The following is a 20,173-nucleotide window of genomic DNA, read 5'->3' as shown; positions in this document are numbered from 1 at the left end:
TAATATATTATAATAATTGAAAAAAATTCTAAATATCAGTTTAAGTTCTAAAAGTGATCATTTATATTATGAAGTTATTATTTGTTTAAATGTGTTATTACAATTTATAATATTGACTGACTAACCTTATCCCTTACCTTATAATAACTTTCAGAATTGAATCTGATATTTATAAATAAAATATTTATACAATTATTTTTTATAAAGTTGCTATATAAAGTATAAGGAATAGGTTAGTTACAAATCAGAATCAACCATTTACACTACTTTTTATACACTATTATGCAATAATATATAGTTTAATATCATTTTTGAAAATATCATTGCAGATCTAAGGGAACTTAGACAGAGTAGACGCCATATTTTATTTGACATGAGTGAAAACAAGGCTGCGAGGGATAAAAGTACAGTGGATTCTACTGAGTATTGATAATTAAGTTGATAAAACATTAAAAATATGTCTTTGCAAAAAACATATGACAGTACAACCTATTGAACGTACTATACGTTTGTTCCTCGCAACTTTATTTTCAATATGACTCTGATTAAGGTCCATAGATCCCTCGAGATCCAATCAACTAAATGTAGAAAAAAACTCACAAAGTACACATCCAGCACTGAGTCGTCATCTCTATCTATGTCCATGGTGCTTTGCTCAGACGTCAGACAGATGGCGCTGTCCTCCAATGTAAAAGTCGAGCAGGCACATCTGAAAGGAAACAGCAGCAATGAATCAGAAGAACAGTACGAAGAAGCTCAAGGACAAATTAAGAGTCCTTAAAACATGACGGATGAATATTGAGCAAAGCCGGTGGTCTCATAAATGCCAAAACTCTGTTTGCGCTGATCTGAGGGAATATGTGTGGCCGTGTGTTAAGACGAAAATAGAAAGCATTTCAGTGGTAATATATTTCTCATCATTACCATGACACATTTCATACGAGCGCTGGCCATCTACATCCACTTCGGAATGTGCTTATGTTTTTATTGCCTGCAATAATCTCTTGAGTTATTGATGCCATGGCAACCAGACCCTTGTTCACCTCATGAACGTAAAAGCACTCTGCGCATGTGACACATCTCAGGGTGTTCATTAACACAGACTCGCCCTGGACTTCATCAAACGTTTTCCAAGTTAAGGTCAGTAAGACTTTTTGGGAAAGAATCAAATATTTTTATTCAGCATGCAAGGACCACTAATGAATCTATTATATTGATGAAGTCAACAAGATAACATCTGACAAAGCTCTTTTAACTCAGTAATCATTGTTCAAACACATAATGCCCCCTTTTGTGGTATTCTGTGTCATAAAACAATACCTCTATTATATTCGTTAGTAGCAAGCAGGTGAAATATTTATGAGGCCGGAATCCAACTTAAAACAGGTGTGTGTCAAAGGTGAGGAGATCAGTGAAAATCAAACACAAAGAATTGAGCAGAAGAACAAGTGTAGCATGACAACACCTGGTCAGTCGCTCACGCCAGCTGAAGCGCGATCAAAGAAATCCATCTTGAAGTGTTACATTGTGGCATTGTTTGACTATATTCAGAGAGACTTAGTTAAAGGGATAGTTCACACAAAAATGTAACTTTTGTCATCATTTACTCATTCCTAACCCATATCACTTTCTTCTTGAAAGTGATTTTGAAGTATTTGTTGCTCTTTTCCACAATAATAAAGTTTTTAGGCTTCAAAAAGAACTCAAAGGCACTATAAAAGTAGTCTATATACAACTTGAAATAAATCAAATGACAAAAAAATCATAATATCAAGATATTTACGGAAAATTGTTAATAAATAAATGGGTTCATATTTCACATCTCATATATTGATTTTTTTTTCTAACAATGTAACAATCTAGTTTTTCATATTACATTTTTTAAAATATGTATTACACATTTATAATGCTATATATCGTGCTATATTACCTTGTCAGTAAATGACAAAAACGAATTAACGCTGCTGCAAGGGTGTTTCTAATAATGGCGTGAGTGACAGCGAATTTGACATATTTCTCTCTTCTGACCAACGTATCAATCTCTCTATATTTTTTCCCTCTTTTGAAAAGTCATTGAAACTCTATCACAGATTTTTTCTTTTGCTATTGGAGCAAAGTGAAAATATATTTGCTGTCGTCTCCCGTTCACCGCTATAAAAGTTCTCACTGCGGTTCAGAGAATTTTTTGTAAATTTTTAGTCCATTTATCACATAAAGTTCAGAATCATATGACGCACAAGTCACATGGACTACCTTTATTATAGTGCTTATTTGTCTCCTTTTTGAAGCCTGAAAGCCTCAGTCCCCATTTATTATAGCATGAAAAATAGTGACTAAAATGTCCCCAGTTGTATTCCATGAAAATGTGTTAGCAAATTCTCATATTTTAGGTGAACTATTCCTTTATGGATCTCTGTGGAGGGAACAGAAGAAGGAGATGTGAGGAGCTAACAGGTGTGTGTCAGGTTTATGGGTCTGAAGGTTTGTGAGATGTGTGTGAAAGGTGTCACCTTTCATTAGATCTGGCCTTCAGGTACCGATCTGTGACGAATATAGAGGGCGGGGAGAGGGTGTTTCTCAAGGAAGAGGCTTCATGTGGGTAAGGAGTCTGAGGGACCAGGTCAGGACGGTTATAGGACCAGAACACTGTGGTATGAGATGATAGAAACATCACATGAGGTGATTTCCTGAATAAATGTACAGTATATGAAAGTCACTACATTGCCGTGCAAAAGTTTGGGGTTTGTTAATGTTTTTGAAAGAAGTTTCTTATGCTTACCAATGCCTTAAAATGTCATAAAAACAGTGTGAAATATTATTTCAATTTAAACTTTTTAGTTTAATATATTGTCATTTATTCCTGTGATGCAAAGCTGAATTTTCACATAATTACTTCAGTAATATGCTAATATGCTGTAATATACAGCATATTAGTAATATATATTGTAATATGCTGATTTGCTGCTCAAGAAACATTTCTTATTATCAATGTTGAAAGCAGTTGTGCTGCAAAAAAAATCTGGATTCTTTGATGAAAAGAAAGTTCAAAGAACAGCATTTATTTGAAATAAAAATCTTTTGTAACATTATGCATGTCTTTACTGTCACTTTTAATCAATTTAATGCATCCTTGCTGAATAAAAGAAAAACGTACTGACGCCAAACTTTGAATGGCAAGGTAGGCTATTACATTTTTATTATAATTCATACCCAGCAGCAGCTCTAAACCAGTGACATACATCAGCACAAAAAGTCAATGCAATAAGGTTTGTGTTCAGCTAGTAAATGTGAAACGAATAAGGAAGAAATGGCTGTATGGAAAAAAACGACTGTCTCGGATGGCAGTTTGTTTTTCCAAAGTCAGACACTTCCTGTTTATATCTGTGAACATTAATAGAACTGATGTTTGCAAGTATGTCACCATTTGTGTTTGGCAATGGGATGGTGTGCAAATTAAGGGCTTTTTACACTGGGGTTAAATGACACCCTGGGTTAAATGCAGTGTAATGGCATTTTTAACCCTGGCTAATGTTTCTGTCCTCGTAAAAATGCCAATAAGAATGCTAACCAAGGTTTTAAAGATTACATTAATCAGAAAATCCAGTGTAAAATATGAAAAGTGTGAAATATAAAACATAATAACCCAGGATTATGCTAATCCAGAGTTTAAACTATCCCTCGGATGATCATTTCAAGTGTGAAAAGCCCTTTAGCTCTTAACCCAACCAATAGCTTGGTTAGCATTCAATAAGAATGCTAACCAAGGTTTTAAATATGTTACAATAATCAGCTGTAAAATATAAAAAGTGTGAAATATAAAACATAATAACCCAGGATTATGTTAATCCAGAGTTTAAACTATCACTCGGATGATCATTTCAACCGTGAAAAGCCCTTTAGCCCTTAACCCAACCTTTTTTATCTAGTCAGCGCCGCCCACCTTGTCCATCCAGACTGGCAAGACTACGAGCTCCTCCGAGTCTGTCCACTCTCTCCTCGGCCTTCTCCTCCTTCTGTGGGGACAGCACCTCTTGAGAAGAACACTTCAGCGCTGATATGGAGTTACGCGCCCTCTTGCCCGGAGAGAAACGATTTGCTGGATGTGTGACAAAGAGACTAATTATGGACACTGTCCTAAATGAACTGAAAATATGATGATATAACTCTCCCCTAACTGTTACCTGGCAGCCGACAACTAGACCGTGAAACGAAATCTCGGCCCACTGTCTGACTTTATTAGAAAGGGGTAATGTAAATCTACATTGTGCTATATTAATATTGGTTATAAGAACCATATTAAGGGGGGTGAATTACAGTTTCTGACTTCTTGAGTAGATGAAGAACATCTCAGAAAGAGGAAGGAGAAGTTCTGCTATTGTGTGCACTGGTGTAATGTTTCAAAATATTCTTACTAATGAAAAGAAAAGGTAGAGCAAGAGTATTGGTGTAGCTTCCGTTCTTGAGTTTTGTCATTGGCAGGAAGTTTTAATTATGATTATCATCTTTTTCAATGCTCTTCTTTGAGCTGTGGCATCCTTGTAAAGCCACTTTCACACGCAAGCAACACTCATACTTTCTTCTAGTTTGATATAAACCTCAATTAATTGTATAGAGTCAGACTTAAAATTTGTTTTTGAGATAATTTTTGTTTTAGGTATGCTATATATAACACTTTACAATAAAGTTTAATTTATTACCATTAGTTAGCTACAGTAGTTAACATGAACTAACAATGAACAATATCTCTACAGCATTTTTGTTTTTGCAAAATTATATTTTTTCAAAAACTAAAATTAACAAATGCTGTAAAAATATATACTCAAAGTAACTAATGCATTCACTAATGTTAACGAATGAGACCTTTTTGTGAAGTGTTACCAAACGTTCTTAAAAATATATGAATTTTGAAAAAAATATGATGTTTAACATGTAATATTTGCAATTAATTTACTCATATTGTTGACTTACGCTGAATTTTTCTGAATACGTTGGTGCTCATGAACTTGAGAAATCTGTTTGCATAGAAACCCGGTCTGTGCACAGACACTGTATCCTAGGAGAAAGAGAATACATGACAATCAAACCAGGAAGCATCCTTAATTCCCCAGAGGTATGAATAGTCTATTCATAAACGAAGCGAGCAGCGAGACACCTCTGACACTTACACCATCATAGACGAGTGCCTTCCAGGAGTGCTCCAGCTTCTTCATGAATCTTGGAGGGAAATGAGAGCGAGAGATTTCGTCAGGGATAAGGGAGTTCACTTGAAGAAGCTGCAGTGAGCTAATATGCTGTAAGCTGGTGTGTAACATGACATTTGGGCTTTTGGGTTTGTGGTAAACTGACACCAGACTTACCTGTAAGACTGCAAGATGTCGATAATGCCTAGAAAAATAAGTAGTTTCTCATCCCTGTGTGTTTTTGCAGGAATGCCTCCCATTCTGTATAAAAAAACATTGTGTTATTATATAATATATATAAAAATGATATCATATAGTATTTTTTTTTAAACTGTATTTAACAGTTATATTATATTATAATGTTATGTAAATTATGTTTATTAGTGGGGCTGGGGAATCTCATAAAAAACACTGCAAGATCAAGACAAGTCATTTCCATTCAAAATATAAATAAAATAATCATAAAGAACATTAACCTAAGATTTTTTTATCATTGTGACAATTTCTATCCTCATTGCCTTAATGCAACATTTTATTTTGTGTTAACTAACATGTTTTTTTTTTTTGTTTTTTTTTTTACTTGTCATTAGGCCTACTCTTAAAAAAATATTTTAATTATTTTTTTTATAAATTTAACTATTTGAGTTAACTATTAATAAATGAAATAATTAATTAAAGGCAGTTAAAAAATATGTATATATTTACAATAATTATTTTATATAGTCAAGTTACAATTCATTATAAATACTTAAATATATCAAAATTAATAATTATAGATGAATAATTACATTTTCTTCAACAAAATATAATTTCTAATTTTCTTTTGATTTTGGGGGGAAATACGACCTTTTTGTGACTTCACTGGCTACACACACAAAACATTTGTACTAAAACTAAAAGAAAGTATTTGCAACCAATGTGCATTATTCTCTGTTTATTTACATAACAAGACATACATTTTGAATATATATGAACAGCTTAAACACTGTGTGTCAGGGACTCACGTGTCATCGGTGGTCAAAGCCTCGGCGGCCTTGCCGTCTCCCTGAATGGACTCCATGGCGGTGGAGTAAAGAACTTTCTGTCCCACGATCCTCTTCCCGTCCACGTTGTTGACGTCTCCTTCTCTGTGACTCTGGTCCAGAACGTGCACCCCCAGCAACAGACTGTAGTCCATGATCTTAAAACTCTCTAGCACCTGCACGAAATACAACACAGCGTTTAGCACACTGTGAATCTCACGCACAATATGACGAGCGCCATTGCTCAAATCCTCCTGGTTAATGTACCTGGCCTTGTTGGCCACTGTGCTGTTGCTGTTTTTCCTTTTGTCAAAATGGTAACCCTCATTCTGCAAAAGTCTTGTGAGATCTGTGTTTGCCAAGTTAATGTTTGGCGGGTTGTAGGGTTGCTACAGGACACCAAATAAACAGAATAAAGATGTGTTTGGATGTTGCATGTCAGGCTTTTTGCAGAACAAGGGCTGCTAGAATCAGCCCAGCATTGTCAAAGTCTTGTACGATGAGCTTTTTGAGGTGGCATGACAAGTTAAAAATGGCACTTATCAAGACCTCTATATTCTGTTCAATTCCATTGCGCTCCGTCAGGCTGTTTGTGAACACAAAAATAGTTAATTTAGTGTAACTGAGATACAAACAGTTTTTATTATTATTTTGAATTAGTTTTGATTTATATATTTTCTGTTTTTATTTTTTTTTATTTCTGTTGTGTGTTTTTGTCATTTATATATATATATTTACATTTACATTTAGTCATTTAGCAGACGCTTTTATCCAAAGCGACTTCCAACTGAGGACTACAGCAAGCGAGTCATCGTGAAGAGGCAAAAATAACGCAAGAAGTGCTCAAAATACTAAGTTCTGGCAGTGCTCAGAGTAGCATAAGCCAAACAAGGGAGGATTTTTAATATATATTTTTTTAATATATATATATATATTTTTTAATATATATATATATATTTTTTTATATATTTTTTTTTTTAAATATATTTTTTTATATATATATTTTTTTTAAATATTTATATATATATATATATATTTTTTTTTATATATATATAATATATATATATATATATATTTATTTTTTAATATATATATATATTTTTTTTATATATATTTTTATTTTTTAATATATATATATATATATATATATATATATTAATGTTTTATTTCAGTTATATTTATATTCAGTTAAAAGTTTATATTTATTTCAAGTATTGAAATTGAATTTAGACATTTATTTTGGTAAATCAAGCTAAAATATAGCTGCAAACAGCAATGACGGGCTCAAGCCCCGGCACCAGCGCCACTCCGGTGGTTTTCGAGAAACTGTGCATGGCGTTCAAAATACATTCAAAGCGGGTAAATATTATTTTTTCAGTTAACTATAATAACGATGATGTGAATACTCACTAACACAGCTCTAAGCACGTCTACTTTGCGGCATTGCACATTATCCTAATACACAATTTTAGTAACAACAGAATAAACAGCAATGATAGAGCAATAATGCCGGCACCGGTCAGTTTTCACAGATATCTAAGGTTTTATCAGGGAGTCATGCATCAAATCTGATAGCAAGCATTAGAGTCCAATTACATGAAAAATAAAAATGATCAAAAAGCTCAGAGAGTCACTTCAAAATGAAAACCTGAATTAAGATTACACTAGGAAAGTCTGTACAGCATCTGCAGATATTAGTCAGAGGAAAAGTGATGTGTTTATCAGTGGTAAGATACTACTGTAACTACTATAAACAGACTGAAACGTTCAGCATTAGTCATCGATAGGCCGCCAAACAAAAGATCTCAGCCTATATGAATGGAAATAAACCGCAGAGACCCATGTGCACTTAAGGCTGTTAGTGTATAATACTATGTCTACATTAAATATTTCAGGTCGTTTACTTCTGGCTTTACAGTAAATGAAACAAACTCAAACAAGCAGGTAAAATTTGCAGCAGTGAACCAATAAATGGTTTACACGATTTCACTTTTGCACGACACTCTTGTTCCTCTCGTATCCCCCATATTCAAATGGATTATTTGAATAGGGACACACAACATCCTTGTTTTGCATCCCATCAAGGACGTCAAAAGCCTCCAAATGGGCCCTCATCTAGGTCACATTAATACCCAATAAAAGGCTGCAGTGGAAGGCACCACTTGTTTGGCACATGGAGTCATTGGGTCAAAGGTTTCCTTGCAATGAAAGGAATTTACATTATTTTTTAGGTGGGGTAAAAGTTTACCAATTTGCTCAGAGGAGGAGTTTGAATAAATACCCCTTTTAAGAAATCCCAAGTAAGCGTGAGGAGCACAAACAACAAAGGTGGCAAAAGTCAGTATCACTTTTAAAACTGGTTTTACTACATATTTCCAAAGTGAAAGACACTCTTTAAGATGAAGCTTACTTTCTTAAACATTTTAAATTGAACATGAAAATAAATGAGACATTTTTAGGGGTCATATCAGTCATATCATATTAGTGTTTTTCCCTAAGGATCCACTTTTAGTCAAAAATACATTCTCATGAGTCATGAGGCTTAAGAGTGAATACATGTTGTTGATGTGTAACTGTAAATGATCACAAACTCAATTGTACTCATTTGTCTGAAGTCAAAAGGTTGCAGAAGTTCAAAATGAACAGTTTTTGCCTTTTTGAACTGGGGAGGAAGCTCTGAAAATAACAGTACGTTTTCATAGAACATCAAGCTCTTTTGATTCCATGATCTGACTCCTTAACAAAATATAAAAAGTACAAATATAGAATAAACATAGTTCACATACGCGAATACAAAAGGGACCAGATGTGAACGGTTGGTGTTATTATGTGAAAGCTCTTCCTGTTTTGAGATACTTGTTGTACCACTATCAAGACTGCCGGTTTTGCTTCTTGGTGTGCTGCCATCGGTCGAGTCGGCTGAAATGAGAATGTAGATCTGTACTCTTTACAGTCATTGGTCATTCATTAACATCAGTTCAACGAAAAATGTGTCACTTGTGTTCATATTGTATGTAAACATGAGGTATATGACCACATGTGATCCAACAAAAATTAAAAAAATTCTAACCAAACCCTAAAACAACTTTTTTTAGTTAATGATCTGTAAGACTGGGGCTTTATTAATGTTGTACATTAATTCAAGTAATTTTTTTGACATTTGGGTATAAAGTGTTTTAATTCTACAATATATGGTGTAAAAACGTCTGAGTGCTGCCCTCTTCAGGTTGAACGGTGGCTACTGCAGTTGAATTTTCCTATTGGAAGTTGTGGGGCCCTGTGACGTAAGAGGGTACCAGCTAACCACACCCTTGCCTAGGTACACATACACACACACACACACACACACACACACACACACACACACACACACACACACACACACACACACACACACACACACACACACACACACACACACACACACACACACACACACACACTCTGTGATATCTCCCTGTGTATTTAAGCCCTCATGTGTAAGTGCAGCTTTGTTTTTTCTCCTGTATGTTCTTCTGAGTTATTAAAGATTATTCCCTCAAATCTCTTGTGCCATGTGTTTTATAAAGCCACACAGTAACCTTTTTTTTTCTTGTTTCTTTTTTTTACGTTTCATAGTTCATAAACTGAATCTTTGCTTCAGGGGTGACTAATATTAACAGAGCATTCGTTCATGCCAGATTAAAATCAAACCTAAATATCAGTGTAGTTCTTCATAGGCTATACTATTGAAATCCCATAAGGGCTGCGCTGTCTGTTCGATGACGAGTTGCAGATAGCATTAAAAGGCTTGTTCTTGATTCTTATAGATTTGGCTCTATTGTGCTCTGCAGTTGAGGCCCAGGGTGTGTTGCTTACTCAGGAGAAACTTTCTGCTTAGTGTTCATTTTAGTTTCTTCACAGGACGTAAGGAAAAGCTAACAATAAAATCTTACAGTACTCATGGGAATGTGTTTGAACTGCACTTTGTGTTTCCTTGCATAAATAACATTTCTTCATACATAGTATAGTGTTAAAAGGATGACATAAAAAAAAAATCAGTTTGAAGAATTTTAATTCATAAAAGACTAAATTTATCTTAAAGCCTGAAGTTAGATCACAGGTGGGCTACAGCGGGCCAGTGTCCCCAACTATGGTCATTACTGTGTGAAACTCGAGTTCTCATTTTTCCCTCGGCCCTCTTGTGACTCGCATTACGGCTGATCCTTTTAGTTCAGCGCTCACTGGGGCCGGCCGTCAGTACATACTTAATGTGCCAAAAACTGTTATATAGGGAACATTCTGTCTCTAAGATTTTCAACAACAGGTCATGTCTGGAATGCCATCGCTATGGCACCGTTGTGAGGCTTGTTTGTTTGTAAACAAATGAACAGTATAAGAAACTTAGCTTGGTCGAACACCAGGTCTGCTGAAGAATTTAAGAAGCACAAGGCGACCACAGACGGTTACCTAATGCAGCATTGGGACACTTCAACATCATGCCACAATCATTTGGGTAATTGAGTTACTGGACTGTTTACTTGCAACACGGTTTTGGAGGGGACTTAAAAAGTAAAAGAAAAGAGTTTGCATTTGTCCCTGAAAGATACTGAGATGGACAAATAGGAAACAAAAATGACAAATGAGCTTATTTAAAAAAAATAAAAAAATCTGGACAGCAATGTGAAGGGAGAATAAAAAAATAAAAAAAAGCAATTGAAGACTTTAAAGGATAGTTCACCCAAAAATCGTTCTAAACCTGAATGAGTTTCTTTCTTCGGTGGACCACAAAAGGAGTTATTATGAAGAATGTTTCAACCGATTTTGTCCATGCATTGAAAGTCAGTGGGGTCCCAATCCCAAACAAAACACTGAGACATTTTTCAAAATATATTTTGTTTTCCACAGAAAGAAAAGTAAAATGGCAACTAGCAATTTTAGTATAGTTTTACCAATTTTTACCAAACTTGCTTAGAATTGCCTATCAGAAGTCAATGATTTTGTATGAAAAATAATAATAATAATATTCCAAGACCAAAATTTTGTATAATAATAATTTTCAATTATTTTTTTCAATTACGCTCAATAATTTTTTTATTTTTTTATTATTATCATCATTGTCATCAATCAACAACAGTTGCTGATTCATATTCTTGTGGACAATGTGATACATTTTCTTTTTCAGGATTCTTTAATGAATAGAACGTTTAAAAGAACAGCATTTTTTTTTAAATTAAAATAGAATCTTTTGTAAAATTCTAAATGTCTTTCCGTTCACTTTTGATCTAATTCATCTTTGCTGAATAAACGTATCAATTTCTTTAAAAAAAAAGAACCCTTACTGACCCAAAACTTTGAAAGGTAGTGTATCTGAGTCAGCTATTTTACATTCATTTTAGTAGTAGTAGTGTTTCCTTAGGTGGCCACCTAGCAATGCTCTAAAAACCACTCAGAACACCTTAACAACCACACTTTAGCATTGCCATGGCAAAACCCCACAACGTCTCAGCATTGTGACAGCGGTTTCCTTGGGGAACAAAATAATGTTGCTTATCTATCTACAGTATAGTTGTCAGATACTGTCAGAACAGACCATTTAGGGCAAGTAAGTTAAGCATTCATGGAAAATGTCTAGGAGGGGAAATACCCTGATTTTTAACAAATCATTTATTGGAAGAAAAAAAAAAATGCAGAAAAACAACAATATTTACCAGACCATGTCAACAGCCCAATCTTCTAAAATAGAAAGGAATGCCAGACTGGATTTATGCGGTTTGTTTCCCAGCTGAACGGAGAGGTTTGCCACTCAGCACATTTTGAATCTGTTAATAAGCTACTGTGGAGCTGAAGACTATCATGAACTTGTTTCCCATGAAACTGTGGCGTCTTGCATGAGCGCTTGTGCACGAGGATGAGACTAAACATCTTTACAGTTGATTAAAGGGGCAGAGGACTCGCAGCAGTCAAAAATAACAACAATGAAAGTGCAGATTTGTGACCCTGGATCACAAAACCAGTCACAAGGTCGCACGGCTATATATTTGTAGCAATAGCCAACAATACATTGTATGGGTCAAAATGATCGATTTATGCCAAAAATCATTAGGATATTAAGTAAAGATCATGTTCCATGAAGATATTTTGTAAATTTCCTACCGTAAATATAAAAAAACATTTATGTTTGTGAGTGGATGCAGCACAATCGTGAACATAAATGCACAACTTTAAAGCCGATTTTCTCAATGTTTAGATTTTTTTGCACCCTCAGATTTCGGCCAAATATTGTCCTATCCTAAACCATACATCAATGGAAATATTATTTATTTATATTGTCTTGAGATGTAAAAATGATTAGTTAACTGATACCTCTTCGTGATTCAAGTATCAAGTGTTGAAAGTGTGTGTTTTAAGGTTTTTAATGCATGTTTTTGTCTCATGAGTGTTCATGTAATGAGGGTTTTTGTAATCTTGTCAACAGTGTAAGACAACAAGCAATTAGCTCTCCATGTACACTACTATTCAAAAGGTTGGAGTAACAATTAACTTAAATAACTGTTTTGAATTTGAATATGTTTTGGAATACGTAACTTATTCCTGTGATGCAAAGCTGAACGTTCAGCATCATTACTCCAGTCTTCGGTGTCATATGATCAGATTTCCTTCAGAAATCATTCTAATATGCTGATTTGCTTCTTAAGAAACATTTCTTCAAACTGTGTTTGTTTGATGAACAGAACGTACAGAACAGCATTTATTTGAAACAGAGTAGCCATGTAAAAAGCTAAATATGAGTGTGAGATAAAGATATTTTGATGGCCCTCCTCTGTTTTTGTGAACTTCATTTATTACAATGAAACATAAGCCATATGATACACTTAAGTGCATGATTTGTCACATGTACCCTGAACCTGTAATGATTTGTGACAAACTTTAAAACACTGCAGTGACACTGAGATTATCAGGTTTGATTCATTTAAGATAGGCCATCACAAAATTAGTGCTACTCAAATGTGAAAAATACATTTGTTTTATCCATCTCATGATTCCTCATTGTTGCTTAGCTTTCAAATTGTTTTATCTTCTATTGGCAACACGCTTAGCAAACTCCAATCACGTCAGCAACCACAGCAGTTCCCTGAAAACCACCCACAAGCAGACGCAATTCACATTTGTTTTGAAAAATGTCAAAAATGGGGTAGTACTCACCCGGCAGTCTCGCTGTAGCGTCTTCATCAGGGCGTTATATGTCTCTGTGTCAAAGTACAAGCCATCGTGCATGTCCACAAAGTCTAGGTCCTTATATGTGGGGCAGGCCTTTTCCCGCTCTTTCCGAGAAGCCCGTCTCTTGTACGTGGAGCCCTTCAGGTCATATTTGTAGTGCATCTTTAAAGACCGCGGCAGAACGTTGTTCATAACCACGAGACGAATGTTGATTCCTCCGGACTGAACACAGTACAGGCCGTAGAATTTGGGTAGGAGAGTCCTTGGGTTCTGGTTGAGGTTCTGAGAAAGCGAAACGCTTTAAATTAAGGAGCTGTCATTTTTTAAATGTTTAAATACTTCCTTCTATCCTAATGATTATAGTCAAATTTAAGTCATTCTAGGGCTCTGTGACACTATCAAAAACTACTAGAAGCCCAAAACTTACACACTTCACATGAAATTTTTAACTATAACAGCAAGACAACTGTTGAGTATCTGCGTAAACAAACTTTTCTGGTGTAATGTGTACACAAAATACTGAACTGGAAAGGCTGGAAAAAGAGACACAGAGGACATACGGATATGACCATGAAGAATAGACGAATAGTATAATCTATAACAGTAAGATAGCTAAAAATTTACATATTACTCGTATTAAACAAACAAAATGAGTGTATAAATATTTTCGAGGCAGCATTTCACATCAAAACTAGCTAATATATAATGCACTGGGTGACGCAGTGGCCTGTTTGCTACAAATATACACAGAAAAAAATAACAGATAAACATTTTAAATATTATTTTATATAATTACTTTTTTTAAACATTTAAATATGATTTTATTTATTTATTTTTTAATTAATTATTTAATTTTAATTTAAATATTATCTTAAAAAATGATGTAAAATACACTTTTGTGTCTGGTTAGAAATATGTATGGCTTTTTCCAGCCACAAAAAGTAAACCTATATTGGCTGCTATAAATACTTCTGCACAAATGTGAAAGGATAAAGTGAAAGGTGAAAATGAGAAAGGGTAACATGAAATCAAATGTCACAAAGCAGTTAAAGGTTGGCATAAGGTTATTTCTGAGTTGATTCCACTAGAGCGTCTTACGTATGTATTACATCAGAAAACAAGGCCAGTTTTATAAGATCTGAAGTTCTGAACCCCCATATCTGGACTATTTGGAATCTCCTCTTCATCCTATTATATTAGGAATATTGTAATTATATAATACTCTGGACTTTGAATAATATTTCTTCTCTTCTTAATCTTTGTGTAATTTGTTATTTTTTTATTATGGTATCAGAATTATTAAGTATTCCTGTCTTTTATACAAATTTGAGCTATGTGTGTACCTTTTTTTTTAGTTTTTTGTTTTTGTTGGTGATTCCTATATTTGTGTTATAATTAAAATTCAATAAACATAATTATATATAAAAATGGTCTTTTAAAGACATCATTAGTAATTCTCTAAAACAGACAGATGAGTGAGAACAAAACAGTCTGTACTACTGAATCACAGCGTTTTATTCAGGTTTCTTTACTAAAGAGATGAATGACTCTTTACTCTACTGAGACCTACCATGTAGTATCCTGGAAGCAGTTTTTGCAGGAACTCGGCCTCCTTGTGCTGGACGGTTTTGATGATGAACTCATCATCGCTGGTCAGGTAGAAGAGTGAGCCGCTGGCGCCCGGATTTGACAACTCAATCAGGGGCTCTTTACAAATGGCATACTGCAGGATTACAAGAAAAACAACAATCGTATCCATTATAAATATTTATACCAGGGGGGTGTTGAATGCTTGAATCTGATTGGTTGACGAACATTCTAATCTAAGGTGTGCAATTATTTTCAGGGAAACGCACGGCGAAAGAAGTTCCAGGCAGATCTTGACCGCATTACAGTTCCATATCACTTCGCCAAATGATTTCAGTTATTTCAAAAGTTTTTGCAGACTTACAAAAGAACCAAAACCTACAACGACACTGACCAAGCAAATAAATATAGTAAATAAATAGGCAAATTAGTTCCATGTTTTTGCGACAAAATTATGTTTTATTATGTACGGAAAGTACATACTCTCTTTCTCCTGTTCTCTCTCCTACTCAAACGCACACACATACAGTACAGACACACACTCGCACAGAAACGTGTTGTTAGTGCTGCCCTGACGATTTTGTCATTAAAATAGTTAAGCAACTTAAAAGCTACATGGAGCAGATAAACGTACAGTACTTATTCCTTACATAGTCTGAAAGAGGCGTATATGTACATACTATTACTAAATAAAATATAATATACATATTGTACCATCGATATTTCATGTTATTGTCAATGGCAATGCTTCATCAAGGGATGGGCAGATCATTTCATCAATAGAAGTACACAAGTGCCTGTTTTTCACATTTTGAATGAAAATTAAGGCCACTGTAAAAGTGGTCGGTCTTGTTGCGCGCTACACAATCATCAAGTGCAGAAGGTGTCTGAAATGTACAGGACTACAGTGTGTGCAGCTTATAATGAGGTACTCTGGGACTTTTATGAAAGAGCATCTATTTTTAGCTGTGTTTTAAATATATGAAAAACCTAATAACAATACTCTTAAGAAACTCAAAAGAAACGAGTTACTCATAAAACATGAATTATAAAACATCACCAAATTGACTGGCTGCAGTAGGCTACTGTGTTTTATTGCAATATCCAAAAAAGCAGTTTGCCTTACACACTGAAAGACCAGATTATTACTGCCAGGAAGTCCTGTGGTTTAATTAGGGTTGCGTAAAAAACCCAAACATTATGAGGTCTTAAAGCAAACATTTCTACTGCCCTTTCTGGCGGTGTTCCCTGAGGAAGCCGGGACGCAGCAGCAGCATGAGGACAGTGTTGAACTGAGGCCAGACACTCATATTCAAGGCCTGCCTAATGAAAGTCAACAGTCACGTTGTACTTCCAGCCCAAACACATGGACATTAGCATTTGGACTGCGTGTCATCCCGCGTGTGTGTGGCTTCTTAATTAGCTCGCACTTCCTCTGGCCTATCTGCTTAATTACAAAAATGTACACAACATAATCAGAAGAGTAAACTTACATCACATTCTTTCATCTTTACCCTAACTGTACATTTTATTCTCTCATTCCTTATTCCTAGTGCCCAGTTATAGTGCAAACCATCTACATTTTTGTAGTTTACCCTTGTACCAAAGGACTTAGAAAACACAATATATTGTGGTCACTGCTAGTGTATAAAGACTAGGGGTATATTTAGAATAGCATAACACAAAACAACACATATACATTTTACATTATGTATGCACAAGTATGCAGATTTTCTGTATGCATATCTGTGTTTGGAATAGATTACTATCTCACTGAATACTTTGCTGTGTACTGCCTACTACTAAATAAAAAGTGACAGTGCGCAGACTGAGCTCAATCTAGTCAGATCGGAAAAAATAAAGGCGAGCATAGATAGGAAGAAGCGATTGATTGGCTGAAGAACCAGCGATGGGACAGAGAAAGAGTTCCATGACTAAACTTGGTAGGCTATATCCTGTACAGGCTGTACTTGCAAAAACAGTTAATATGCTATTTCAAACATAGCCCATACCTGGTTGACCTACTTCATTTGCCAAAATACAACAGAGCTCACAGTATATGCATGGAATACTGTATCCTATCCTATGTATCCTATGTAGCACTATGAGAACATTGTGCTCTGTATATTTTACGTCTTCAAACCAAACTCGGGTCTTCAGCCGACAAAGTTTAAATCCCGTCTGGCAAGCGCGCTTCCCGTAATGTTTACGCAAGTCAGTAGGCGGACAGTAGGCGGTCTATTGTGGCTGTTCAAACCCATTCGACCACATGAGCATTTACACTATGAAAGCAATCCGGTCTAATGTGTTTTCGACTACCTCTGGAAGTGGTCGAAAGTAGACAAGCTCAAAAAGTTTTAGACCCCGTTTACACCTGTATTTAGCGTCGTCCACTTAAGATCCGATCGACTGAAACGTATCTCCATACCAGGTGTAAACAGGGCCTAAATGTAGTATTAGTGAGCATAAGATACTTTTTAACATTAGTGCATGTGTTCCCTGGGAATAGAAACCAAAACTTTGTCATTGCAAGGACAATTCGCCTATGCAAAATAAAGAATGCAAAAAAGGTTGTTTTGAATAGTATTACCGGTATGTAAAAAGGTATTCCCTTATCATTAGAGACATCATAAAACCCAGCTTCTGCACAGCACACACTATATAATTAACATTTTTGTGCAATGCAAGCTCAAGGGGGCACACAATAGATTCATAACAGAGGATGATATCATGCAGGTTCATAAATTACATGGGAAGACCAGACTATCAGGCACCTGGGATTGATACCGCTCTGCTGGGCTAATTACCCGGCCATTACATGTCAAAGTGCAGAGGAGGCAATTAACAGCTTGACTGAGATCATATGCCTAATCAGCATCGTCCACCCTGACTCACATACGCAAACACTCAGATTAAACTGCATGAGAGCTGCAGAGATGCTGCAGAGGCACTGCAGTGGCTGCGAGATGTGTTGCAGTGCAGGGAAACGCACACCTCCAACACCTCATCAATGTGCCAGGACGCATCTTACATAGCGAGAACACATCAAACCAAACCGCTAATCCCTGCTGGGAATTTAGAAATGAGGACGTAGATTCTGAGTTCCTGCCAGTCACAGTTGGCAAGATGCAGCGGTAAAGTTCATCAGTGGTCAGCAGTCTCTTGGTCACTCTTACTGGCGCCTGATGTAAGCAGGCACTGAACTTTAATTCATACAATGATGCTTTGTTATGGCTCAGACAGAGGGAACGGGACACACGTAATAATCTTGGCAATAATATGGAGGTGAAAATTGCATTTAATTACAGTCATAGCAGTTCATGCATGCTTTGCAATGATGAATAGTTCAAAATAAGTCCAGGGATATGACTATCGTTCAAAAGTTTGGGGTCGGTAAGATTTTTTAATTATTTTTAATGAAGTCTCTTATGTTCACCAGGGCTGCATTTATTTAATCAAAAACAACAAACAGAAATATTGTGAAATATTATTATAAATATATTGAAATACACTGTAAAAAATTATATGATCAATAAGTTATGACAACATATATTTTTACATTGCTTTCACTCATCAAAATACGTTAGTAAGTTATACAAGATTCAATTTTTTTTTTAATTTAAGCTGAAATTACTTAAACATCGAAGTTGATTGTACTTAAAAATGTAAGGCAGCAACTTTTTTTTGTACAGTGTATATTACAAACTTTTGAACGGTAGTGTATTTCATTCAAGTGTATTGAAAAAGAAAAAAAAGTAGCCAAAATCAATAAAGAAAAATTGAAAATTGTGCTTTACCAAGTAATCATCTGGCTTGATCCCGAACAGCTCGCGGAAGTAGCGGAAAGCCAGTGGTGCGTACGTCTTGAAACGGAAGTCTGGATAATGATGCGCTGGAGTCAGGTTGCTTCCCTCACTGCAAAAGCGAAAGCATTTGCTTAAGGTATCACAATATACAAAGCGTATATGGGAATCAACGGTTTGTTTCATTAATGATCATCACATTCCCACTAACACAAGAGGCTTCTGGGCAAAATCTGGTTTCTGTCTGTAAACATAATCCTGTAAGAGGACAAAAAAAAGTGAGAAACTGTTACCCAACCTAAATGCTTCTTTATGCCCAAGGAAAAGAGACACATTTGATCTTTCTGAGCCCCATTGAGCATGTCCTTGTTGCAATGTGACCCACCAGCAGTAAACACCAGAGGTACTCTTTTCCAGAGACACACAACAGTAACCAATGCCTGAGGACAAGGAGGTCCTAGTCTTACTCTACTAATGGTTACACAAACTAAAGACCAGGGTCAGCCACATCAGTTACACATTATAAAATGAAAGCAAGCCCTGGGTGGAAAAAACCCCGCTTTTTTATTATGAGGCAGGTCATTAGTAGTTTGGATTAACCCCATTTGAATAATTCCTAAACGTGTACAGCTGATGTAATAATCACTCAAAATACCGCTAAACAAAAAGTGCCTGTGATCCCTCATAACAAGTGGATTAGAGAATTGTTGTTTTTTCAGGGCAATTGAATAAGTTCTGAGCATTAGCTGTTGCAGACGATCCGTGCCCATTGTGTTACCCAATCCAAAATGTACAACTGACCTCTGAATTAGAGCTTGTCTCTAAGAACTAAAACAATAGCGGGCAGATGAGGGGCAGACGACTGACCTAACTCTGAAAAATGGGGCTTCGGCATGTGCAAATCTGTCTCATAGACATATGAGTCATTTCTTTCTGCTTCTCTGCAATGCAGACAATGTTCAGAATAGCATACTAATGTATTACTATTATTTTCGTAGGATAGGATGTGCCTGATTACCTTATCCTGAAAAGCATGAATAATGACTTTAGAATGAATAACAAATACTTCTGAGTAATATATGTATTTTGTATTACTGATAATATCATAACATATTTCAATCAACACATAAAATTAGAATTTAGTGATATGCCTACAGTATAAGGTCAACAATAATATCAAAGTCTGAGCATTCCCTGTTTAATAATAATCTACCTTCTATGAAAAATGCCTGTGATGTTCTATTTTGTTTTTTTTTCTTATATAGATAAGCCTAATAGAGCCATAATCAAATTAAATACTTATGTGTTTTTTATAATATTACTGCTGTAATGTGAATCACGAGCTTGCCATTTCATTTTATTCAATTGTCATTCCAAATGC

At 35.3% G+C, this 20,173-nt stretch overlaps 1 protein-coding gene across 3 annotated transcripts in view; it reads right to left on the bottom strand.

Moving 5' to 3' along the window:
- pip5k1bb (phosphatidylinositol-4-phosphate 5-kinase, type I, beta b) overlaps nucleotides 1–20,173 on the bottom strand; it is a 44,634-nt gene that overhangs the window by 954 nt on the left and 23,507 nt on the right. For 2 of the 3 annotated variants that reach the window (XM_079637175.1, XM_079637176.1), the window contains 10 exons: nucleotides 18,787–18,904; nucleotides 14,973–15,125; nucleotides 13,388–13,684; nucleotides 6,185–6,378; nucleotides 5,358–5,441; nucleotides 5,166–5,214; nucleotides 4,969–5,053; nucleotides 3,941–4,096; nucleotides 2,511–2,646; nucleotides 601–709 (listed from right to left, as the gene is read on the bottom strand). In XM_079637175.1, the coding sequence (XP_079493301.1) occupies nucleotides 601–709; nucleotides 2,511–2,646; nucleotides 3,941–4,096; nucleotides 4,969–5,053; nucleotides 5,166–5,214; nucleotides 5,358–5,441; nucleotides 6,185–6,378; nucleotides 13,388–13,684; nucleotides 14,973–15,125; nucleotides 18,787–18,904 (1,381 nt within the window). The remainder of the gene's footprint in view (nucleotides 1–600; nucleotides 710–2,510; nucleotides 2,647–3,940; nucleotides 4,097–4,968; nucleotides 5,054–5,165; nucleotides 5,215–5,357; nucleotides 5,442–6,184; nucleotides 6,379–13,387; nucleotides 13,685–14,972; nucleotides 15,126–18,786; nucleotides 18,905–20,173) is intronic. The other variant, XR_013800424.1, reaches the window with a different exon arrangement.

Source organism: Phoxinus phoxinus, assembly GCF_949152265.1.
Source record: "Phoxinus phoxinus genome assembly, chromosome: 15".
Classification (NCBI taxonomy): Eukaryota; Metazoa; Chordata; class Actinopteri; order Cypriniformes; family Leuciscidae; genus Phoxinus; species Phoxinus phoxinus.
The sequence above is the reverse complement of the archived record's forward strand: the minus strand, read 5'-3'. Positions and strand labels throughout refer to the sequence as shown.